This window comes from Felis catus, chromosome F2 (genome assembly GCF_018350175.1).
Source record: "Felis catus isolate Fca126 chromosome F2, F.catus_Fca126_mat1.0, whole genome shotgun sequence".
NCBI lineage: Eukaryota > Metazoa > Chordata > Mammalia > Carnivora > Felidae > Felis > Felis catus.
This window is the reverse complement of record NC_058385.1, coordinates 82786785-82809579: the sequence shown is the minus strand read 5'-3', so window position 1 is coordinate 82809579 and position 22795 is coordinate 82786785. Positions and strand designations below refer to the sequence as shown.

The window sequence follows — 22795 nt, the reverse complement described above, 5'->3', positions numbered from 1 at the left end:
GGCTGTCCCAGCACACATCACAGCTGTCATTTGACTTTATTACGTTACATATATATATTTAAAAAAAATTAATGTTTATTTTTGAGAGAGAGAGAGACAGAGCACTAGTGGGGGAGGGACAGAGAGAGGAGAGGGAGACACAGAATCCAAAGCAGGGTCCAGGCTCTGAGCTGGGTCAGAGCAGGGTCCAGGCTCTGAGCTGTCAGCACATAGACCGACACAGGCCTCGAACTCAGTAACTGTGAGATCATGACCTGAGCTGAAGTCGGACGCTTAACCGACTGAGCCACCCAGGCGCCCCACGTTACATATATTTTTAATGTTTATTTTTGAGAGAGACAGAGTGCGAGCAGGGAATGGGCAGAGAGAGAGGGAGACGCAGAATCCGAAGCAGGCTCCGGGCTCCGAGCTGTCAGCACAGAGCCTGAAGCAGGGCTCGAACCTACCAGCCGTGGATCATGACCTGAGCTGAAGTCAGATGCTTAACGGAAGGAGCCACCCAGGCACTCCAGCTTTCCTACATTAATGCCAATCTCCTTTCTACAACTGGAAGTTCTATGAGAGAAACGCCCATGTCTGTGACTTGCTCCCAAGTGCTGAGCACCAAGCCAGGCACATGATGGGTGCTCAATAAATTTCATAGAATTGATGAATGACTGAGGGTACAGAGAGGGGAGGGCAAGAAAGACTTTGCAAAGGGAGGGTGGATAGAGCGGGGTCCTGCCTGTCTCCTCACAATTCTCACTGGCTTCCAGTTGTGTTCTGGCACTGATGGGAGTTGGGAAGCTAAGAGGGGCATGGTTCCCCGGCTCCACGGAAGCAACTCAGAGGCACAGACACCCCTGGCCAGAGCCACACGGTTTTCCCTTTTGCTAACACCTAACGCCTGAATAACAGCCCCTCTGCTTGAAACCAGGAGCCATTTCTCTTTCCTACCCCCTCCGTCAGCAAGGAACCTGTTAGTCTGCCCATTTTCCATGTCGCAGGCAACTTGCCAAACAAGGGCGGTGGGTGGGCAAGGGAATATTAAGCAGAAGCCTACTCTAAGGCGGCTCTGGTCCAACAGGGATAAGAAAATGGGTCCGTCCTACCAGGGCGTCCCCAGGCCTTCACTGCAACAGGCACACTGTGACCGCTGTGGATCCCGGTGGGGCACAAGTCAAGTCCACAGATTCACCAAGCCCTCCACCAAGACCCAGGCTCTCCTGCTGTCTCCAGGACAGCAGCCCATAGCACTGTGCCCTCTAGCTCAGAGCAGAAAGGCTGCACGTTTGAACCTCCACTGCCCAAACTGTCACCCGTAAAACAGGAATCACTTGGTGGTGATCCGGTTTGAGCCCCCGGATGTGAACGCCTACCATGGGATGGGGCATGTTGGGCACGGCCTGTGAACAGTAAGCAGGGCTGAGGGAGGTGGCAGCCACAGCTCCTGTGACTCCTTAGGGCAGTGCCTGGCATAAGGCAGGTGCTCAGGAACATTAGCTGCTACTGCCCAGGGCAACGGTGCCCAGAGAAGACTCTGGAGGCCAGGGGAAGAAGGGCCGACCACGTTGGCTACTGTGTCCTAGAGCTGGAGGGTTTGAGGTGGGGGCTCAGACCAGGGACTGTTGCTTGCCTTGGGGATGTGTCCAAGTCTCCAGAGAGCTCTGGGGCAAGGCCTCTTGCAGTAGACCTTGGCCTGGGTGAGAGAAGCTTCTAGGCCACAGCAGAAGAAAGCCAGAGGGCTCCCACCCAATGCCCTTCTGGCTCAGCCTCTCTGGCAGCCCGCCTGGCTGCCACCTTGGTACCCTCTCAAAGCATGAGGGGGCTTCGCTGAAACAGTTGCTAGTGTGTGTTGTGCTTCCTTTTCTTTCTTGATGTCCTTAGAGACCCTGCTTGCCTTCCTGTGGCTACCCTCCCCACATGCTCCCCACAAGCTTCTTTAAAGGTCCCTGTGGCCAGTCACATTTCAGATGGCCCATCGAGGCCTCACCGTGCCTCGAGGATTCTCACCCCACAAAGAGTGGGCCCTACAGGGGACAAGGTTGGTTCCAGCAAGACGTTCTCAGGGAAGGCAGGTCCTGGGGGAGAGAAGGACACCCCTCTTTGAGGGCACAATGCAGGGGCAGCTCTAGAACCCTCCATTCTAGAATCTGCCCCTGCTTTCCCAGAGTCTGCCCTGCCCCACACCAGTCCACGGCTGTGTTAGCCTCCCACCCTGAGCTCTCAGCCCTGGTCACTGCCTGGCCTCTGCCCCGGTCCCATCAGCCTCCTCCAGCCCTGTCGCCCTAGCCCATCTGACACAAGTCAGGCCTCAGCCCTGCTCCCTGACCCCAACTCCCTGCAGTGAGTTGGACCGCCCTGCCCCCTTCCATGGCACCCTGCCCTCCGTGAAGGGCAGTGCCAGGCGAAAGCTGGGCCAGCGAAACTTCATGGAGCAGGTGCGTGAATGCAGGGACAATGGCTACCTGCTCTCTTCCAGGAAGATTGGCTCTGGGGCCTTCTCCAAAGTCTACCTGGCCTGTGCCACATGTGAGCGCATGCAGCACGCCAAGCTGGCCTCCGACCCGCGGGGCAAGCACCATGCCATGGTGAGGTGGGCAGCAGGCTCGGCCACCGCCCTCTAGCCCAGCCCCAGTGGGCCCTGTCCTAACCCCGCTGAGGCACCTTCCTGCTGATCTGGCATCCTCTCTGGAGGCCAAGGCTCCTGCAAGCTGGCTACTCCCAGTTCCAGAACCCCTTGAGCACATCAGTGCCAGGAAAGAAGGGGAAGGCCAACACTGCCCCCCGAGGGTGCTGCTTCCCAACCTCACCCCAGCCAAGCTTGGCAATGTGCACAAAGGACATGGGGCCTGTCCGTGTCCCCCTCCAGGGGCTGTGGTCTACACACAACGGCCACCCCCCACCCCTGCGGGTGGCTATCAAGATCATCTCCACTGCCGAGGCCCCTGTGGAGTTTTCCCAAAAGTTCCTGCCTCGTGAAATATCATCACTCAATGCTACCTATAAGCACCTGAATGTGGTAGGCAGAGGCCCCGACCCAGCCTGTGCCCGTCCTGCCCATCCCCCGCTGCCAGCCGTCACCATTCCAGCTGCCCAGGCCCAACCCCTCTTCCACCCAGGACCCCTCTGCTTGGGGCTCAGCCCCATCCCGAGACCCTGATCCAATGCACCGGACAGCCCCTCCTTGGGTGACAGCAGGTGGGTGGGGGCCCGGCAGGTGCAGCTGTACGAGACCTACCAGAACAGCCAGCGCTCCTACTTGGTGCTGGAGCTGGCAGCCCGCGGCGACCTGTTGGAACACATCAACTGGGTGTCGGAACGCCGCTGCAGCCCGGGGCTGGATGAGGAGGAGGCCCGCAGACTGTTCTGGCAGCTCGTCAGTGCCGTGGCCCACTGCCGCAGCTCCGGCATTGTGCATCGGTGAGGGCGCTGCCGCCCTCGCAGCCTGCTCCCACACCCGCATCAAGAGGCCACCCATCTGAGCCCAGGACCAGCACCTCTTCCCCTTCCCCATGCAGGGATCTAAAGTGCGAGAATACCCTCCTAGATGACCGAGGCCTCCTAAAGCTGACCTGTGAGCCTTTGGCCCAGCCCCTACCCTCTTCCCTAGATTATCCTGACTCGTGACCCAGCTGGACCCTCCACCCTCCCAGGAGGCCCAGCCCCACCCCTGCCCACAGCTGCACTTGCAGAAACCTACACACGCCACGTCTGCCCCCCAGTCATCCCGCCCGAGCCCTCGCTCTCTCGCCCTCCTGCTCCTCACCTGGGGGACTGCCTGCCCTGTGCCCAACCCCCACCCCACCCCACCCCTTCCCCACTGCAAAGACTTTGGCTTCGCCAGCCATTGGGGCCTCAAGAGCTCGCTGCCGAGCACCTTCTGTGGCTCCGTGGCCTATACAGCCCCGGAGATCCTCATGAGCAAGTACAATGGGGAGCAGGCTGACCTGTGGAGCCTGTGAGTGGCGCCCGCAGGCACCCCATCGTAGGCAGGACCCGCGGGAGGGCAGGGGAGGGGGCACGCCCTGAGGAGCCTGTGCCCCCAGGGGCATCATCCTTTATGCCATGGTGACCGGGAAGCTGCCCTTCAAGGAGCACCAGACCCACCGCATGCTGCACCTGATGCACCATGGCCCCATCTTCAGGCTGGGCATGTCCCCAGGTGAATGAGGACACCCTGTGTCCCTCCCGAGCCCCAGCACGGGCCTGGAAAGTAGGCAAGAGAGACCTGGGTCCAGAGAAGGGTCATGCTGCGTGGAGGGAGTGGCATGGGAGACTGACCTGGCACCCCACCCCCAACCCAGGCTGGTAAATGGACCACAGCAACCAGGGGACAGGGAAGCTGGGCTAGGGGACGCCCCGATTCAGACTCCTTGCCTGGAAAGGCAGCGGCCCCACCGAGCTCTGCACCAGCCCAGGGCACGCTGCCCTCCCTCTCCGTGCCCTGATCTCACGATGGTGAAGCACTGACTCCCTCCGGGCATTTGGGGGGTCCGAATGGGCTGACTCCTCTACGCTGCCAGCGTGGTTGATGGTGATGGACGCAGCTGGGGGGGAAGAGAGTGGGCAGTGGGAGGCCACAGCTGTGAGCCCTCACCCACAGAGTGCCGGGACCTGATCCGGGGCCTGCTGCAGCTTCGCCCGTGTGCGCGCCTGGGCCTGCAGCAGCTGGCCGCGCACTGCTGGATGCTGCCCGCCACGCACGCGCTCTCTGGCACCACGCTCAGGATGCCGCCAGGTAGGGTGGGGGCCCTGGGAAGGGGGTGTGGGCAGGTGGCTGGCCCCTCGGCGCCCCTCCTGATCCCCCACTGCTGTCAGTTGCGGAGAAGCCAGCTAAGCTTGAGCACTCGGAGCCCGGCAGAGACTCGGAGCCTCCGAGGCGGCGCCCCCGGCACTGCTTCCGGGCCTCCGCCTGGGCCGCAGAGGCCGACCCAAGAGGTGCAGGCTCTGCCCAGCTGGGGCTCTGGAGCGCGAGGACAGCCAGCCTGGGGGTAGGCGCCTCCAGGTAGCTCCTATCGCGGAGCTCCACATCTGCCATCAGGACCACGCCTGGGCACTACCTGGCATGGGTGGGCAGAGGCGAGGCCAGATAAAGCGTTTATTTTGCGGAGGGGATGTGGATGTCTCTGTGCAGGAAGGGCAACCAGCCACGGGGAACCATCCCGGGAGAACACACCTCCGCGCCACGTTTTTAGTTGGGAGGAGAGGAAAACTACAGAGAGTACCAGAGAGGAAAGAGATACCTCGTACCCGCGAAGCGACCGGCCTCAACGGGAGGAACCGGAGTGGACCCCCAGCTTTGCAGGCAGTGCCAGGACTGAGGACACGCGGAGTGGGGGGTGCTGGGAGCTCTCGCGGCAGCCGCACTCCAGTGCCAGAGTGCAAGGGGCCTGGGAAGGCCAGGACTCTGGAATCCTGTGCCAAAGATGGCCCTGGGAAAGGAGCGCGGCAGGGGGAGGGCCACACTGACCCCCTGCCAGGCCTGGTGTGGCAGTTTTAGAACTGAGGGACCACACAAGGAGCTGGGGAAGGACAAGGTTCTTGGGCCCATAGGAGGCTCCAAGGTGACAAAGGGCGGGAAGGGGAGAGGTCTGCTTAGGAGCGAGGATGCAGGCACATCACAGAGACACTCTGAGTGTGTCAGGCAAAGGGCTCGGACGCTCAAGAGAGCCTTCCAAGGACAGGGCCCGATCAGAGCGGACAGCAAGTACGTCACAGCAGGGCGGGCCAGAGAAGACAGCAAGGGGCTGAGGGCCGTCCTGGGGCACAGGTCAAGCAGGAAGGTGGAGAGAATGATGGGAACACAGCGCCCAGCAAGCGCTCCAAGGACAGACCAGGGGGTCACAGCCCTAGGAGATCCCGGGACAGACTGATGCTGAAAGTCTCACGAGGTCAGTCCTTTGAGGCTGGGTCTCAGGCAGGGCACGTTGAGGACCCCAGAATAGAGGACTTGGGGTGGGCCTGGCAGCAAAGGGCACTGCTTATACCTGGACGCCCACCGATGCACAGACCCCCACAGTGCCCTCGGGGCTGCTCAGGCTTGCACTGTTTATCCGTCCCGCCCGTGAGCCATCTTCCTGGAGGCACCTGAGAGTCCTGGAGCACGGCTAGCTCTGACTGACCAGCGCTGCTCCAAGCAACCGGAGTTGCTGGAAGTCACGGGGCACAAAGAGGTCCCCTCGCCCTCCCAGGCGTACTGGACATTCACCCTAGAGACCTCTCGGCAGGGAACAACCTCTGAGCAAGGAGACCCAGAGGCCCACAGCTGGCTGCGGGAAGGCCCGGAGCTCAGGTGGGTGTAGCCCCTCCAGCTCGTGGCTCCGGAGCCAGCTCCTCTGACCGCTCCCGGGTGTGCTGTTCCTGCTCCTGGCGGTCCAGCCGCCGCAGCTGCTGCTCCACGTCTTCAGGCACCTGCACCTCCAGGAGGTTTTCCATGCCCTGCTCTGGCTCATCCCCAATGAGCACCTGCCAGCAGGGGAGGCCGGTGAGCAGCTGGGGCTGGCGCACCCCGGACATCCCGCCCCCTTCCCCACCAACCCCGCACCCACCTGAATGAGTTTCTCGCAGGCCACCCGCACGTCGGGCTCCGGCTCCCAGCTGTGTAGCTCACGCAGGATCAGGTAGGCTCCCTGGTTCCTCACCTGCTGCCGACCAGGTGCTGTGGCTGTCAGCTGAGAGAGGGCAAAGGTTATCCAGATATGAGGGTGCCGCGCGTGTGTGGCATGTTAGGAGCCGGCATGAATACAGCAGGGCCTCTGCTCACCAGCATGATGGCTTCAATGAGCATCTTTCGGATGTCGGCATCAGGCTCCCTCTGCTTGTCTGGCGGCAGGTACTGCAGGTCAACAGGCAGCCCTAGGGGTGTGTGTGCGAGCCACTGGGTGCCAGCACCAGGCATCAGGCCGGACCCAACCTGGGTAAGCCCCATTCGTGCTCAGCAACTCCCTGGCTGGAAGGTTTCAGCCAGGTCAAGCCCTGGGCATCTTCTCCCCCTCCCCCCGCCCCCCCCCCCCACTGGCGTCCCCTTCTGCCCAGCGAACCCTGAGGCTCCGCCCAAGCCACTCACGCTCCATCTCCTCCTCGGAGAAGTCCTCGGGGCCAGCCAGGGGCAGCAGCAAGAAAGGGAGAATGTCCACCTCGGGCCCAAGCAACCACTCGTGGTGTCCTGGGGGGGAGGGGGAACAGGAACGGGGGTCAGTCTAGCGGGGCCCCAAAGCCATCTCTCCGTCTCATCCCCCCAAACGCCACACCCCCACCCCTACTCACGATGCTCGAAGCAGCAGTTTCGGAGAGTCCCCACCACCCCGCCCCTGCGCACGGAGGAGTCTGGGAATTGGGTAAGGGGCAGCAGCCGCTGGACCACGCACCTGAAGGAAGGGATCGCTCAGTGCCATCCCTGTTCACCTCCACCCCCTCCCCGCGGGAGCCCCGGGCTTCACCTGTCGGGGTCCAGCAGGAAGGCGCGCGCCGCGGGACGCTGGCTGAGGTTGGAGAGCATTGGCCCCAGGTAATGCAGGGGCGCGCGGGCGTTGTAGCCAGGCGTGCACAGCGCGCGCACCAGCCGCCCCAGGCCTGACTCCCCCGGCTCCGCGACCTCCAGCGCTGCCATCAGCGCGGCACACGGCGCGGGCTCTCGGCTGAGGTTGGCCAGCACGGCGGCCGCCTCCTCGGCCCAGGGCCACTGTGGATCCAACGCGCGGCCCAGCAGGCGGGCAGGCAGCTCGGGCTCGGCCTGCAGCAACGGCTCGTGCAGGCCGGGCTCGGCAGCGAGGTTGACGAGGGCGCGAGCGGCGTCGCGCGCCGGGGCCGGGGCCGGGGCCGCGGCCAGCTCGACCAGCGCCCGCAGCAGAGCCGCCTGGCCGGCCAGCAGCGTCCGACCGGGCCCGGAGCCGGTCAGCTCCAGCACGTGCCGCGCCGCCTCCGCCTGCAGGTCCGCCCGCGCCCCGGGCGCCAGGAAGGGCAGCAGCTTCGCCACCTCCGCCTCCAGGCCGGCCTCCGGCATCGGCGACCCTGCGGAAGCTAGCCCACTAGCCAACGCGCCCGCGCCAGTCCTGGCCTCCTCCATGCCCGCGCGGATCACCCCAGCCGCCACCCGGGCTGAGACCCGGCCCGTCAGAGGAACGGAAGCCGCAGCCACCAGTCGGGAGGCTGCCCGCTCCGCGCGCGGGGCTGGGTCGGCGTGCGGAGGCGGGGCCGGCGCCCGGAGGCGGAGCCACACCGAGGGCCTGCGCGTTGTGGACTGCGTGCTCCGCCCCCAGCCCCACGCCGCGGCCGAGGGTGGCCCTGGAGGCGCCCGCAAGGAATCGTCGCATGTGGTGTGACCCCGGTCCTAGGGGGACCAACCAGCCAGTGGTAGCTGACGGATTACATGGCCCCTCTTCCATCGTGGGTGGGGTAGAGCTCTATCCTCACTGGAAGAGTCACATGGTCCACTACTTTGACTTTTTTTTTTTTTTTAAGTAATTTCTACCCCCAGTGTGGGGCTCGAACTCACACCCCGGCACCAAGAGTCGCATGTTCCTTAGACTGAGCCAGGAAGGCGCCCCTGGTTGACTTTCTAATGTTAGACCAGCCTGTATTTCCTGACGTAACCTCCACCTGGTCATGATATATTTTCATTTTTTAAATGTTTATTTTGAGGAGCGCCTGGCTGGCTCAGTCGGTTAATCGTCGGACTGCGGCTCAGGCCATGATCATGTGGTTTGTGGGTTTGGAGCCCCAGGTCAGGCTCTGTGCTGATATAGAAAAGCCTGGAGCCTGCTTCAAATTCGGTATCTCCTTCTCTCTCTCTCTCTCAAAAATAAGCATTAAAAAAAGAGTTCGTGGGAAGGCACGGGAGTGGGGGAGTGGGGGAGGGGGAGAGGGGGAGAGAGAGTCCCAAACAGGCTCTGTGCTACTTTGCACTGATCTCCTGACTGAAATCGTGACCTGAGCCCAAACCAAGAGTCAGAGGCTTAAGTGACTGAGCCACCTAGACGACCCTCTCATGTTGGTATTTTTACAAATATATCTATTTTTACTTATTTTCTCAAGCTCTATGCCCAATGTGGGGCTTGAACTCCTGAGTTCAAGAGTCACACACTCTACCAACTGAGCCAGCCAGGTGCCTCTCTCATGTTGGTATTTTAAAAAGAATTTAATGGCTTTGTAACTTAAAGCATGAAACACCTGTAGCAGCAGACCGCCCTAGGCCTCCTGGTCCTTGTCTTAGCTGGCATGGATTTTTTTATACAAAGGTCCTGGGGCTTCTTGCCCTACTCTGCGAGGAAAGGGCCACCCTCTTGGCAGCCCCAGAACAAGAGCCCCTGCACAGTTCAGGGCCTGGGGCGGGCGGGTTGCGGACAAATTCTAACCAGAAAGCCATAGAGAAGAAACTTCTAAAGTCGGAGGCTGAAAACATTCACAGGAAACAAACTGCTGCTTGACGGCCCAAAAGAAGGATGTAAAAGCTACACTGACCCTTCGCAAAGGCACACCCCACAGCCAGTGCACACCTGGGCCCTACGAGTTGTCTGACCAGTGTCCTGGGAGCTTTCGACAGCTCAGAAGGAAGCCAAGGCCCTCTGAGCCCTCTGAGACTTCACATACAAGGTATGTCTCCTGACAATTTTCAGGTAGAAGGGTCCAAAGGGTTGCTGTCCCTCTATTGCTTCTTGAATAAAGCACATGGGACTCCATCAATTCCTCTCCCTTCCAACCCAAGGGTAACCAAGGCACCAACAGATTCTGGTCTCACCTCCGGCAAACAACTGCAGGCTCCCCTCCCTTACACTTAAACACACACACACACACACACACACACACACACACACACACACACACACACCCCTGTGGCCACCTAGACCCTCCCACTCCCTCCATGCCTGGCCACTTGCTGGCCCACAAGTTCCCACTCCCATCTTGACCTCAGTAATTTACTGACAAACGCTGGCTGAGTGCCTGAGCAGGGACATGCCCGCATGGGATAGGCCCCTTTCCAGGCAGACAGCCCCCGCCCCCCCCCCCCAAGTGCTGACCATGCCAGACTCCAGCGTGGCCCTGGCTCCTGCCTTGCACATGCAGCTGGCCACTGGGAGATTCACAAGACACAAGCAGGACCCCCCCACCCCGTGCACCCTTGCAGCCCCCAAAGATGAAGGTGGCACCCAGTTTTCTGGCCACGACCTCTGGACTTTATTTCTAGGGGGAGAACAGTTGGCTGCAAAGTGGCTTCCTGACTCCAGGCTGGAGGGAAGAAGAGACTGGGGCCACCAGCCTGGTCAACTGTAGCTGTCAGGGTTCGTGTCATCTGGCAGAAAGTAGCGCTGTAAAGCAGGCTGCAGGAGCAGTGGGGGCAGCGGACGAGCAGGCCTGGGCCAGGCCGGGGGGAAGGGACGAATGTCCACCCTCGGCAGGGGCAGTTTCAGCATGCGGATGGAGCCATGGAGGGCACTGCCCACCCGGAGCCGGGACGGCATCCGGCCTGTGGGCCAGCAGGACAGTGAGGTCTCAGGCTGAGGTGGAAGTCAAGGTCTGGTTCTCCCCCTGTCCCTACTCACCTCTTAGTCTCATCGGAGACCTCTGGACCTTGGCCTCCTGAAGCCGGAGGATAGGATAGTGCCTGGAGGGGTAAGGAAGTGGGTTTGGCCCCGTCAGCCCCTCAGCTGCCCCACACAGGCCCTGTCCCGGCCTGGTGGCCCCCTCACCAGCGATCCCAGGGCTGTGGTAGCACTGTGTTGGGCACAGGTGGGCGCAAGCTCAGGCATGGGCTCTCGGGCTCCTGCTGCAGGGGACTCTGCTGCCGGGCCCGCTGCTGCTCACAGAAGAAGTTGAGCGCATCGATCGGCCCCAGGTCCAGCATCTGCGACTGTGACCAGTCCGTCTGCTCCAGTGGCAGTGGCTTATCCGGCAGCGCAGTGGGTACTGAGGGGTGCAAATGGACCTCGGACGAGGGGCAGAAGTGTCGCAGTGTCTCTGACAGCGTGCGTCTGGTCCGCCAGAAGCACATTGGTGGAAGCATTTGCTGGGCCTGGGACTCAAGGGTGGCCACGTCCAGCTCCCCAGGTGAGACCACCAGTGAGGGGGCCCAGGAATGGGCTGAGGGTGTCACTGAGACATGAAAAGGTGACCCAGAAAGCACGGAAATCTGAGACGGGGCCTCCTTGGGAGGAGGGTAAAGTGCCGAGGTCCTGGAGACCTTGGGCAGCACCTCTGACAACTCGGCTACTACAGAAGGCTGCAAGGATTCCATCTGTGGGGGAAACAGCCAGTTGGAGATGCCGCCAAGCCCAAGGCAGAGGCTCTCCCTCCCCCAGCAGGGAGGCCTGAGTGGTGCTGCCCCTGGCCCCAAGCTCCAGACCTGGCTGCAGACTGCTTCCTGGGGAGGAGCAGGAAGATCCCCAGAGATGGGGGTTTGGGGGACAACAGGAGAGGACCAATGAGCACAGGCACAGAGCAAGCCGAAGAGCCAGCCAGCCGTACCTGGATCCCCCCCACCCCGACTTGGGAAAAGCCTAGGGAAAAGACAAGAGGCTCCACTGGCAAGTGGCCTGCCCGCCCCCCCCCCCCCCCCCATCCACCGGGACCTGTAGCCGCTCCATCATTTCCTCCAGCTTCTGGCAGCAGCGTTGGCGCAGTGCAGCCTTGCAGTTGGCGTCCGGGCCCTGGACCCAGGTCGTCATCTCCTTGAACAGGAAGCCCTGCGGATCCTGAAGGCCTAGCCCTTCGAGCAGCTTCTTGAGCCAGGGCCTGGGACAGTGGTGAGCAGCTAGCTTATCCAGAAGCCTTCCTCAGCTGGTGGTGAGGATGAGTAGGGAGCAAAACTCACCGGCAGGAGGCTGGCGAGTAGAGGAAGTAGGACATGAGCTCCAGCACCACCTCGTGGGACTCCAGGGAGCAGACCAGAAGGAGCTGCAACGCCAGCATCACGAACTGCTTCTGCGTCTGGTCCTGAGCGCAGAGGGGCGAAGCAGCCGGGTAGGTGCTGGAGGCCCGGGGCGGGCCGGGGGGCGGGGCTGGGGGCGGGGCTGGGGGCGGGGCCAGGGGCGCACCACGAGGCTGGGGGGCTGGTCCAGGTTGAGCAAGCGCTCCAGGATGCCCCGCAGCCGGTTACAGAGGTCTCTGCTCACGTCAGGCAGCAGCCGCAGCAGCGCTCCCAGGATGTGCACGCGGTCTGCCCAGGAGGCCTCGTCCAGCAGGTCCATGAGCAGCGAGGCCAGGCCCTCCACCGTGCCCACTTCGGGATACACCTGTGATACCCAGCGCCGAGGCCCTGTTCCCTGCACTGTCCACCTCCCCGCCAGCCTGTGCTTCCCAGGTGCCCGAGACCCCCGAACCTTCAGGTTGAAGATGGGGAACAGCTTTTTGAACCAGTTCTGGCAGACGAAAAACTGCAGAAACCTGGGCAGATGGCCGTAGCGCTCTTCCCAGAGCGAGCGCCTGAAGGGGTACGAGGGGCCGCTCGAGGCCTGGGTCCCGGCGGAGGCGTCACGAGAGTGCAAGGGCTCCGGGGTCCAATCCTCGGGGCTCTGCGGGGCAGCGGCAGCAGCTGCAGGCCCCCCTCTCCGCTCCTGACCTTGGCAGCCCCGGGGCCTAGTGGGTGCCTACCTTGGCCTCCTCCAACTCGGAGAGGTGCCCGCGTGGGCTCAGGGAGTCGGAGGCCCAGTCCAGATACAGCTCGTCGTCGTCCTCCTCCTCCTCCGCCTCCTCTTCCCCCAACCACCGGATCAGCTTCTGCTGCCACTTGGTGTGCCACTGCCTCCCGCGCCGTCGTGGCAGCCACATGTCCTGGCTCCCACCTGGCTGCAGAGGGGAGAGCACGGGTGGCCGCTGGCATGCCGCGGGAACTCGGGCCCCCTTCCACAGAGCCCAGGAGCGAGCCCCCCGGTCCTCCCTTGCCTGGTGTCTGCCGTGGCTGGTGAGCGGGGCGGGGGCTCCGAGGCCGCTGACCTCCCTGTGCGGCCACATCTGCTGCAGCACCACGGAGTTGGGCACGCTGCCGGGGAAGTGGACGGGCCTGCGCGAGGGCTGCAGGTGGACACGGCGGGGTGGGCTGAGAACCCGAACTCCACCCGCCCTCCCACCCCGCTCAGTGGCCAGTCCAGCTCCGCGGCCGGGTCTCCGGGAGCTGAACCGGGCTCGTGCCCCCGTCCACGTGCACCTGTGTAACACCCCCGGACCGTACAGACCGGGAACTAAAACTTCATCCTCCTTTTGAAAGAGGAACTGCATGGAGCTGGGCAGAGGCTCAACAGTGGACTGCGGCCCTGAGCTCTCGGGCGCAAGTGGACACTCTAGCTGCTGGGTGGGTAGAACGTGCAACTCTTGATCTTAGGGTTGTGAGTTCAAGCCTCACACTGGGCTTGAAAATAAAATCTTGCGAAAAAAGGACACTCTGTGAAAACTGGTTTCCGGTAACCAGACTAAAGTGCCCAGAAAAGCAGTGACGTGTACAATGTGATTACATCTTCTAACCACAACTTTTAGAAAGCAACCTGTGTGAGTTCCCTAATGCCTCTGCAATTTGCGAGTGAAGACCCCTGGCTTTTGCTTGTCAACAGGACTCAATCTGGGTTGCTACCAAATCTGTGCTACCCGGATCGTGACTCCCTGTTTTCTCAGTCAACACCCAAAATGCTCAGACAGGCAAAGAGAACCTTTAGAAACCAGGTGGAAGGACAGTCAAGGGAGGCATCAGCTGTGACGACTGAGGAGGAAATCTGGGCAGCCTCTGGGGAGCCCTGACACCCCCACACCCTCTCCACGGGACTTGGCCCCCAGCCCTGGAACCGGGATGTCCATAAGAATTGGTGCTAGGAGCCTGGAGAGGTGGGCTGAGGGTTTGGGTAGATGGCACGGCTGCAGGAAGGATCGGCGACACCCCCCCACCCCCCCGCCCCGGGCAGATGACAGTGCCAGCGTGTGCAGGGAGTCTGGGATGGAGACGTTGGGAAGCTGGCAGAGTGCAAGGGGCCAGCTCCTGTGGCCTCTGCTCCTTTAAAGGGAGAGGACTCTGGTCTTCCAGACAGTCCGTATGGCATCTGCTCACCCAGCACTTTCACTGGGGAGGAGGTGTGCCGGCACAATGAGCTGGCAGAGGCCTTGGCTGTGCCTAGTGTCTTCGCTGGGAGTCTCTGGCCCTCTGGCCGCTGGCCCCCAGAAAGCAAGGAGTCAGGGCCCACAGACGATAGCACCACGGCTGGGCTGGCCAGGAGGTGGGGGGAGGGCGACAGGCGGCTCGTAGGTCAGATTAGACCAGGAGGTCTGCAGCAGAGGGACGATGGGGTGCGTGAGAAGGCTGCCACCAGAGAGAGCAAGGGACCCTTACCTCATAGGGCTGAATGGTGGCAGGAAAGAAGCCTCGGAGGTTGGAGAGGAGCTCCTCGGGCCGCCTCTTCATCAGGAGGGGGATCTGGGACAGCAGAGGGGCTCAGAGCCAAGCGTGGGCCCCCAGTGCCCCTGCAGCTCTGCTCCTGGGTGGGCAGCACCCACCCGCCTGGGCGCCTCACCCTGTGCTGTATGTGGGGGGATGGTAGGCCCGGGACCACAGGCTTCTCCCCTCGGAGCCGCTCCAACTGCAGCTGCAGGTCCAGACTGAGGCCCAGGCTGCCGCTCAGAGAGGAGCGGGCCAGCAGCTGAGGTGAGGGAGGAGGAGTCGCAGGGTGGGGGGCAGGGTCATGGGGGCAGGGTCGAGGTGGGAGGGGCGGGAGGCCTTACCTGGGAGGCCCTGCTGTGCACCCCCCGGTGGGGGTGGGGGGTGGGCAAGGGGACTCGGGGAGGGGGGGCGAAGCGCTGGCCCCCGGTCCCCAGGTCCTGCAAGGGGCGGGCTGCCGGCCCCCTTAGGGCTTCGGTGCAGACCTCAGCCTGCCTGAGACTGAGGGCAGCTGTGGGCGAGGCACACACGTCGCAGGTCTCTCTCTCCAGTGTGAGGGTCACAGTACTCCATTGCTGGGACTCTCTTCCAGAATGCATGCCCTGGAAGGGGTGCAAAAGGGATAGGCAGGGGTGAGGGGTGAGGCCCCGGGGTGAAGGGAGGGGCTGGAGTCTGGGCTGAGGCTGGGGAGGCTCTATACCCACCAGCAAGCCAGGGCCATAGATGAGATGCAGATAGTTGTCAAAGGCCTCCTGCCGCTGTTGCCAGGAGGGTGGGGGCTGGGCTGCCGGGACCACCAGCCCCAGCCTCAGCATCTGAAGGTCTTCATCCCGGGAGACTAGGGCTTCTAGGTCCTGGGTGGGGGTTAGGGGTCAGCCCATTCCTCCTTCAGTCTTGCCATCTGCTTTCCAGACAGCCACGGGATCCCACGCCTGCCCCAGGGGCTGAAGGAGAGTGGCCTGAGCCCAGGGAAGGTTGCAGGGCTGGGGCTTTGGGACGGTGAGGGGGTTGGGGGTTGGGGGTTGGGGGTTGGGACCCACCCCACCTCCTCCAACACTGGCTGCTGAGGTGTGGCCGTCTGGTGATGGATGAAAGACAAGTCCGTGCTGCAGACAGGGATGGGCACAGGTGGGACACTAGCTGTCATCACCAGGGGGACTGGGTAGAGGCTGGGACCAGCACCTGGGGGTGGGCATGGCCAGGCCTCTGTCAGAACACAGCCCAACAGCCAGGAGTGGGGATGCCAGGGCTGGGACAGGTTGGGGTGGTCTAAGTGGCCTGGGAGCTCTGGGTCCCCGTGCTGGGTGCACGCAGCTAGGCCCTGACTCGGGGGAGCTAGGCAGGGGCCTCTAGAACAGTTCAGCTGGGCCAGCAGACCTAAGACTGGCCACCCCACGTAGGCTGGCGAGCCTCTGCAGCTGGGCTGAGGTCAGCGACTCCTGGGTGGTCAGTGGCAGGGGAGGGTCATCCACCACATCAGGGACCTTCCGGCATAGCTTCTGAACAGGAGAAAGAAACCTACAGCTCTGGCCTGAGGGGGCCTGTCTGCCCACAGCAGCCTCACTCTGCCCAGGAATCCTGTGCCCACTGCATACCTTAACCAAGTAAGATGTGGGCAGGTAGAGCCTATGGGACACCAGGCAGAGTCGGGAGCCCAGAGCCAGCACCAGGTCCCCACTGTCGCTGCAGAAGGTCAGGGCCTGAGGGGCGCTATTCAGCCGCAGGAGCCTGGAGGGAGTGGCCAGGGCGAGAATCCAGCCCTGCTCCAGAGGAGGAAACTGAGACACTAGCAGGGGCAAGCCCCCTTTCCCCTGTCCAGCCTCTGGGCTCTGCTGGGGGCAGAGGTAGGGGAGCCCTGCTGGCTGCCGACAGGCTCCCAACCCCCTCCCCCCCACTTCCCAGCCCTAACCCACCTCAGCAGGCGATTCTCGGCTGTCCAGATGCGGATGGTGCAGTCCAGGCTGGAACAGGCATACAGCTTGAGGGTGGGACAGCAACACAGGCCTGAGGGACCAGGGCTCAGCGTGAGGGACCAGGACCAGAGGATGGCCTGGGCTTTATTTTTGGCCTGCCCCTCACCAGTGATGTGGTCCGTGGGGTCATCCTGGGGCCGGTGATCGTAGCGGAGGCTGTTGCCCAGGCCAAACTGCACCAGGCCGTAGGTGGCGCTGTCTGGGTCCTCAAAGCCCACAGTCACCCGCTTCCCCAGAGCGCAGAGCACCGTTGCCGGGTGGCAGCAAGAGAAGGTTCGCAGCAGGCAGAGGCTCTCCTCAGCATAGGGGAAGACACGCCACATCTTCACGGTCAAGTCTCCGCCTGCTCAGGTGGGAGGCAGGACTGCGCCTTTGTCTGGGGAGGGAAGGGGTTCCCAGGCCAGCCCCCTGGGGGGAGGAGAGATGCTGACCAGAGGACACAATGCAGTTCCAGGTAGATGCAATGGCGGTGACGGGGCCCGGGCTGTGTGCCTCGGTTTGGAAGACGGGCTTCGACCAGCGCCACTCAAGGACCGATAGGGTGCCATCCGTGTGCCCCACCACGGGCAGGTACCTACGCATGACATCAGCCAGTCGGCGCGGGCACCATCACCTTGCCCCACGTGGGCGGCTCCGGCACCCACCGGTTTTTGTCCTTCCGGGGTCGGGCCAGGTCACTGAGGCACAGCTCGCCCCCATGCCGGCGTACGATCTGCCAGCTGGCGAATGCGCTGCTGGGGTCCGTGAGGTGGCTGTATAGGTGCAGGCAGCAGGGCCTGGGCGCAGGGGCCGGGGGCGGGCACACCCGGTTTAGCACGCGCATGGGGCATCGTGCAGCGTTGGCACACACCAGGTGTCCGGCGCGTGTCAGCAGCCACAGTGCTTCGCGCGGTAGGCAATAAAGCAGCGAGGCTGCGCCGTCCTCCGGTTCGAGCAGCAGCGCGCTCACCGTGCGCCCGGTGGCGACCGACACGAGGTAGACCGAGCCATCGGCGCATGCGCACACAAGGCGCGTAGGCAGCGGCGGGGGCGCGGGCGCGGGCAGCGCGGGCGCGGTCTGCAGGTGGAGCACCGGCGCTGACAGCTGCGCCAACGGCGAGTAGAGCTCGCGAAGGAGCCACAGCTCCACGCTGCTCGCGCTCAAAGAGAGCACTGGCCAGCCGGGGCCAGCGGGCGCCAGCAGGCGGTTCACGTGCCCAGATGGCACCCCTCGGCCCCGGCTGCCCAGCGCCACCTCGCCCACCTGTGCTGACGCCTGCAGGTCCCACGTGCGCAGCGTCCCATCCTGCGAGGCTGACAGGACTAGGGCGGTGTTCGGCAGCACGGCCACAGCTGTCACTGGGCCTGTGGGAGGGGCACCAGGGGATCAGGGAAGGGGAGCGGGCGGCCCGGGATGCAGCCGGCGCAGAGAAGCTCGGGGAAGGGCTGACGGAGACTCCCGACCGCCGGAGCTCTCACACAGGGTGGAGAGGGAACGGGCCTCAAGAGCCTAAGTGGTATGGCGCACCTGTGTGGCCCACGAACACCATCCGGACCTGCCAGTCGGCCTCCCACACCTTCACTGTGCTGTCGCGAGAAGCCGTCACCATGGCCTCTACCTCCTTGCAGTAGGCCAGGTCCGAGATGGTGCTGAAGGGGAAGAGAGGCCTCCGCAGACTCAGCACCCCCTGGTGTGTGAGCCCCGGCGCCACTCCCTGACTTGTTTCCCTCCTGGATTCACCCGTCCTCTCTCACCCCACCTTGCTCCTCGTCCCTAGGCACCCCTCACGTTTTATGCAGGTCCCGGCGCACGTCTATGAGAGCCCAGCTGTCCAGAGCAAAGGTGAGCACAGCCGAACCACAGGCCGCGAAGCAGCATGGGGCTTGGTGGGAGGGCAAGGGCCCGAGAACCAAACGGGTGACTGCACCTGCAGGGCTTGGTGGCAGCTGCAGAGGTGACCCACACGGCACCAGGCAGCGGCCTCCTGAACGGAACTTCCAAAGCACCAGGCTGCCGCCTTCCTCTGCCACCAGCAACAGCCCCAGGCTGGGCACCGGCAGACAGCAGACGGGCTGGTGGCCCGGCACCCTGCCCACCCCTGGCTTGCTCAGCCACAGCAGGCTGAGGTCAGGCCTTAGTATGGCCAGCCCCTCGGGGCCCCAGCCCACGAAGCGGCCCACAGCACCCAGAGGGCCTGGCACCGCCACCAGCCCCGTGAGCACTGCTGGGGCACACAGCTTCTCGTAAGCCCAGCCGTCTTCTCTGTGCAGGTGCAGGCGGCCCGCACCATCCAGCACCACGAAGCGTCTGCCCGCTGGGTCCTGCGCCACCGAGCGCAGCCCAGCTGCCACCGTCAGGTGGCGCAGCGGCTCCAGCCCGTGTGTCAAGCGGCCCACGCACAGCTCGGCTCTCTTTTCCTGCGGGCAGGGGCGAGCAGGCCTGCATTCAGCTAGGGGAGGGGGGGTGCTGGAGGAGAGGTAGTGCCCCTGCCTAGGGGAGCCAAGTGGATCCGGGCTGGGGGCGTCCTAGGGACAGCGAGGGGAAGAAACGGGCCAGAAAAGAGGCCTCGAGGCAGGTGCCACAGGCAAGCCCCACCTTTTCCACGAAGTCACGGAGGCCTGTACGCAGGAGTAGCCATAGCTGGCGGGCACGGGCGCGCGGGGTCATGTTCTGCCACCGCAAGCTGCTGGTAAAAAGCCCTGGGACTGGCTCCGAAAACGACTCTGCGGGTCAGCAGTGGAAACACTGTCGGTGTGTGGTCTTGGGCCCCAAACTCTGGAGGCTGGAGGCCGCCAGGGGCCCTCCCGAGTGCCTCGCCAGGTTAGGGGACTCCCCACGGAGTGTTGTGTCGCGGCAGACAGAACCGGTGCCTGAGTGAGGCCTGTCACGTGGGGATCTGGGGCGCCGAGGCCAGGCCACCTCACCATTCTTCTCCTTGAGCAGCCCTGGATCCGGGACGTCATAGCTGTCGGCATCATACAAGTCGAGATCCAGGATCAGGCTGTCACCTTCTACTGAAAAGGGGTTGCTGACATCTGACACTCCGGTCTCCATTTTGGCCTCTGCAGGTCCGGGCGGCTCAACAGCCCCAAGGACCGTTGCTAGGATACCGGAGGCGGTAGCCCCGCCCTTGACGCAGACCCCGCCCCACACGCAGCACGGAGCCCAGGTCCCCACTAAATCACAGAAATTTTTTATTGGAAACAAACCAGCTGCAGCAAAGTGACACTCAGTGCACGCTGCCCAACGGGCAGGGTACGGGGGGAGGGTGGTACAGGTGGGCGTCAGGGGCTGGCCAAGCCCGGCGTGGTGACCACAGGGGCCTGCTTACTGGGTCTCGGGCCCTTTGGGCTGGAGTGTGCAGGCCCAGGCCTGATCCGGCACGAAATACAAAAATAAACTCTGTAGTCCAGCTGTCCCTGCCTGTGTCAGTTCGTCGGGGCAGGGCAGTGGCTTTTCCCACCAGGCCCTGTGCTGTCCAGCCTGACCACAACATGGGCAGCTGGAGCCCGTGGGGGTGAGCAGACGTCTGCAGGCGGGAGCCAAAGGGCTAGGTGGGCGTGGCCTTGGGCGGCGCTGCAGCCTTGGCAAGCCCCGGGACGACCACCAGCTGGGGAGGCCTTGGGGCACCCTCAAGTGAGGGTTCCAGGCACTGGCTGAAGCTGAACGAAGCTGGGGCCTCTGCTCCTCGTCCTCACATACAGATCACCGGGACCCTGGGCAGAAGACGGCACACAGTGAGCTTCCAGAGCCAACTCCCAGGAGGTCAGGCAGAGAGGCACCCACTCTGTGCTATCGACCCCTGGCTAGAGAGAGCCAGGTCACAGCCACCGTCACACACCTGTCCTCCTCCATGGCGCTGGTCTCCTCGGGTCCGCCCTCACTGCCTCCACTTCCGCTCTCTTCTTCCTCCTCCTCCTCTTCCTCCTCCTCCTCGCCCAGCTCCATGTCTAGCTCGTTGCCGGCCTCCGAGGGAGTATACGTGGATCCGCTGGGGGAGGTGTGGGAACGGGTCTTAGGACTGCCTGTCCCTGACCCGTTGCTGACCCCAGGGAGGACAAAGTCAGGAGCGGGGTGGGTACAGCTGGGGGAGTGGCATGTGAGAAAGCAGGGGCTAAGGGAAAGGAGGCGGCCAGGCGCCCACCTGATGGACCGGCAGCTGAAGAACACGACCCGCTTCAGCCGCTTGTTGTAGAAGAAGTAGTTGAAGGACCAGAGGCTGCCATCCTCCCCAAAGGGGTCGGAGTCCAAATCCGGGTTGTAACTGCAGAGCGTGGGGCAAGAAGTGGCATGAAGGCCCAAGTGCCACATACACCCACGGCCCTCCTGCAGGAATGCCGGCCTACCTGTAGATGTCACACTCGGACAGGCAGATCTCCTCATCTACTGCGTTCCAGAGCTGCGGCTTCAGGGCCTTGAAGTCCTCCCGTACGGCCGAAAACAGGCTGCAGTTGACTGCGTTCACCACCTAGGATGGTCACGGTTGGGACTGGCTAGGACGCAGAACGGGAGGCATGAACTGGGCAGAACCCAGGGGCCACTATAAGTCGGAAGGACAGTCGAGACAGCTGTGGGGCTGCGGGTCCCTCCCCCCACCTGACCCTCACCCAGCTGAGGCTGGGTTCCCTGCTGAACTCATGGCTTCGGGCTGTGCTGAAGTCATAGTCAGGCCGGAAGGACTCGTTGAGCGTGGCAATCAGGTAGAAGAGCGTCTTGCGGCTGCACTTGTCGCTCAGCGGGCCCTCATCCTCACCACCTTGGCTCTTGCTCAGTCTGCAGAGAGAGAAGCATCAGCCCAGCACTGCCCTGAACCCCACAGCCCACAGCAGGCGCGCTCTGCGGCAGCTTACCTGCTGGGGCTGAGGCCCGACGTCTGGGGTGGAGACAGCGCCTCCAGCACGTGGGGCTGGCCCTCCTGGCAGAACTGCTTAAACATGTGCTTGTCGTCTCCCGCCATCTTACACGAGTAGCTCTCGATCCTGCAAGGGGCACGTGGGACCACGGAGCATGCCACCCATCAGGTTCAACTCAAGGGTCTCTGAGACACCAGCCTACACAACCCCCCACCTCACCTGCCAATGATGTGGGCGTCTCCAGTCTCCACTGTCAGCTGCGAGTTGATGGCTTCGAAGCTCGAGTTCTCCAACAGCTTCATGTCCTTGGGGAGGGGGTCCTGCGCTCAGAGGGGCTAGTGCTGCCTGAGGGTGGGAGACCGGTCCATGAGTATCTGGCCCCTAGGGCTCAGCCTCTGGCCTCCCAACCGGGTAAGTGGAGCCGCTGTAAACAAGCCGGGTCCCTCCTGTGGCTTACTCCTAAGCCCTCCGCGCTGATAGGAGAGGCGGATTAGATCCTGTTACCTGAGAGTGGTGAGCTGAGGCTCTGGCTCGGCCAACCCTCTCCCCGTCCCCATACCTGGGGCGCACCAAAGATCTTGCTCATGCTGGGGCCTCTGGTTTATCTCCCTGGACACTGCCCACCGCGACAGAAGAGCCTCCTCCACCGTTAGGGGTGAGGGTCACTGTGAGCCCCCAAAAGTGCGGGACTCCTGCAGTACCCCTCCGGCCAAGCTCCTCAGCTAGGCTAATAACCCGCACCGGGTTAGGATCCAGGACACCTGGGGCTGGGGCTGGGGCCCTGCGGTCACCTGGGCGCAGCGCTCTTCCCTGTTCTACAGGCTCTCTATCCAGGTAAAGAGGAGAGCCATAGGCTTCCTCCGTTCTTCCCCGCGCCTAATTTCTTCGTAAATTAGTGACGCCAAGGAACAGAGGCAGGCACCAAGACCCCCGAAGGGCCGGTCGGCCGGCCGCTAGCGCTCCAGCGTCAGCCTGGCCGCACCCGCCTCTCCGCCGGGCTAAGGGAAACCCCAGCCTAGTCGCGGAGAACTACAAATCCCAGGAGGCAGTGCGCCCAGGGACTCGCGCACGCGCGCACGCTCGCCGGCGCGAAGACCGCTGGGGGCTGGAGTTCTGAAGGCCCCGACACGGCGCCGGTCACAGAGCGGACACCTACCTGCTTGCGCAGCGCTCAGTGTGGCCGGGCCGGGTCTGGCCGGTTGACTTCGGCGCGGGTAAGGAGGCGGTGTGGGCTCCGGGCAGCTCGGGCTCCTCAGGACCGGAGGGCGGCGCCGCGGCCTCCGTTCGGGCCGCACTGTATCCGGGGGAAGAAGCTCCGCGACGACGTCCCGTTACTCCCGGCCCTGCCGGCCCTGCCGGGCTGCCACCGCGACATAGCCTCGCCCCTGGAAGGCGACCGACTATCGCGACCGACCTGCCCGCCGACCGCCACAGAAGGCCCGAGAGAGCAAAGGACCGAGCGAGCAACCTCTGCCTCCCCGGGCCGGACAACAACAAGCGTCCGCAAGGCCCGGCCCCCCGCCCCTGAATGGCCTGGTCCAGCCGCCGGGATCGAGAGCTCGGCTAGCCATTGGGGGCGTCTCCCGCCGTTCACTCCTACCGTCCACGTCTACTGGCTGCCCTGCCTGTCCGTCACTCTTCGAGGCCGTGCGATCCC

At 63.4% G+C, this 22795-nt stretch overlaps 4 protein-coding genes and 2 long non-coding RNA genes across 13 annotated transcripts; 3 read left to right on the top strand and 3 right to left on the bottom strand.

The window, feature by feature from the left end:
- Positions 1-397: 397 nt before the first annotated feature.
- LOC101094985 (testis-specific serine/threonine-protein kinase 5-like) lies at positions 398-5870 on the top strand. Of its 3 annotated transcripts, XM_006943456.4 has the most exons (7): positions 398-2570; positions 2852-3001; positions 3200-3402; positions 3501-3556; positions 3811-3940; positions 4029-4144; positions 4586-5870. In XM_006943456.4, the coding sequence occupies exons 1-7, from the start codon at positions 2412-2414 to the stop codon at positions 4975-4977; spliced, it is 1206 nt and encodes a 401-aa protein (XP_006943518.1). In that variant the 5' UTR covers positions 398-2411; the 3' UTR covers positions 4978-5870. The 3 variants fall into 3 exon arrangements, with proteins under 3 accessions (XP_006943518.1, XP_044905455.1, XP_044905454.1); XM_045049520.1 differs by lacking the exons at positions 3501-3556; positions 3811-3940 and having other exon boundaries at positions 4586-4720; positions 4801-5870; XM_045049519.1 differs by lacking the exons at positions 3501-3556; positions 3811-3940.
- On the bottom strand, positions 5067-8047 carry HGH1 (HGH1 homolog). The gene is made up of 6 exons (XM_023248402.2): positions 7422-8047; positions 7249-7349; positions 7049-7147; positions 6746-6837; positions 6531-6653; positions 5067-6447 (listed from the first exon to the last, which is right to left on the bottom strand). Exons 1-6 carry the CDS (start codon positions 8045-8047, stop codon positions 6271-6273), a joined length of 1218 nt encoding a protein of 405 aa, XP_023104170.1. The 3' UTR covers positions 5067-6270.
- A 774-nt stretch (positions 8048-8821) lies between these two features.
- On the top strand, positions 8822-13352 carry LOC123383002. Its single transcript, XR_006592154.1, has 3 exons — positions 8822-9573; positions 10166-11937; positions 12095-13352. It is a non-coding gene; the product is annotated as an uncharacterized LOC123383002 (long non-coding RNA).
- WDR97 (WD repeat domain 97) lies at positions 10132-19345 on the bottom strand. 5 transcript variants are annotated; one of them, XM_023248704.2, is made up of 24 exons: positions 19210-19345; positions 18881-19008; positions 18074-18702; positions 17813-17934; positions 16950-17649; positions 16737-16879; positions 16412-16648; positions 16246-16336; positions 15928-16060; positions 15710-15831; positions 15378-15438; positions 15037-15186; positions 14677-14934; positions 14469-14594; positions 14288-14371; positions 12859-12987; positions 12568-12762; positions 12297-12488; positions 12012-12209; positions 11789-11910; positions 11547-11709; positions 10668-11212; positions 10521-10582; positions 10132-10444 (listed from the first exon to the last, which is right to left on the bottom strand). In XM_023248704.2, the coding sequence occupies exons 1-24, from the start codon at positions 19337-19339 to the stop codon at positions 10242-10244; spliced, it is 4923 nt and encodes a 1640-aa protein (XP_023104472.1). In that variant the 5' UTR covers positions 19340-19345; the 3' UTR covers positions 10132-10241. The 5 variants fall into 5 exon arrangements, with proteins under 5 accessions (XP_023104472.1, XP_044905451.1, XP_023104471.1 ...); XM_045049516.1 differs by having other exon boundaries at positions 12090-12209; XM_023248703.2 differs by having other exon boundaries at positions 12012-12488.
- LOC123383001 lies at positions 17930-19703 on the top strand. Its single transcript, XR_006592153.1, has 2 exons — positions 17930-18127; positions 18219-19703. It is a non-coding gene; the product is annotated as an uncharacterized LOC123383001 (long non-coding RNA).
- On the bottom strand, positions 19463-22433 carry MAF1 (MAF1 homolog, negative regulator of RNA polymerase III). 2 transcript variants are annotated; one of them, XM_004000169.6, is made up of 8 exons: positions 22295-22433; positions 21358-21483; positions 21136-21264; positions 20893-21058; positions 20632-20753; positions 20430-20549; positions 20127-20276; positions 19463-20001 (listed from the first exon to the last, which is right to left on the bottom strand). In XM_004000169.6, exons 2-8 carry the CDS (start codon positions 21438-21440, stop codon positions 19980-19982), a joined length of 792 nt encoding a protein of 263 aa, XP_004000218.1. In that variant the 5' UTR covers positions 21441-21483; positions 22295-22433; the 3' UTR covers positions 19463-19979. The 2 variants fall into 2 exon arrangements, with proteins under 2 accessions (XP_004000218.1, XP_044905456.1); XM_045049521.1 differs by lacking the exon at positions 22295-22433 and adding an exon at positions 21930-22111.
- Between the last annotated feature and the right edge of the window lie 362 nt (positions 22434-22795).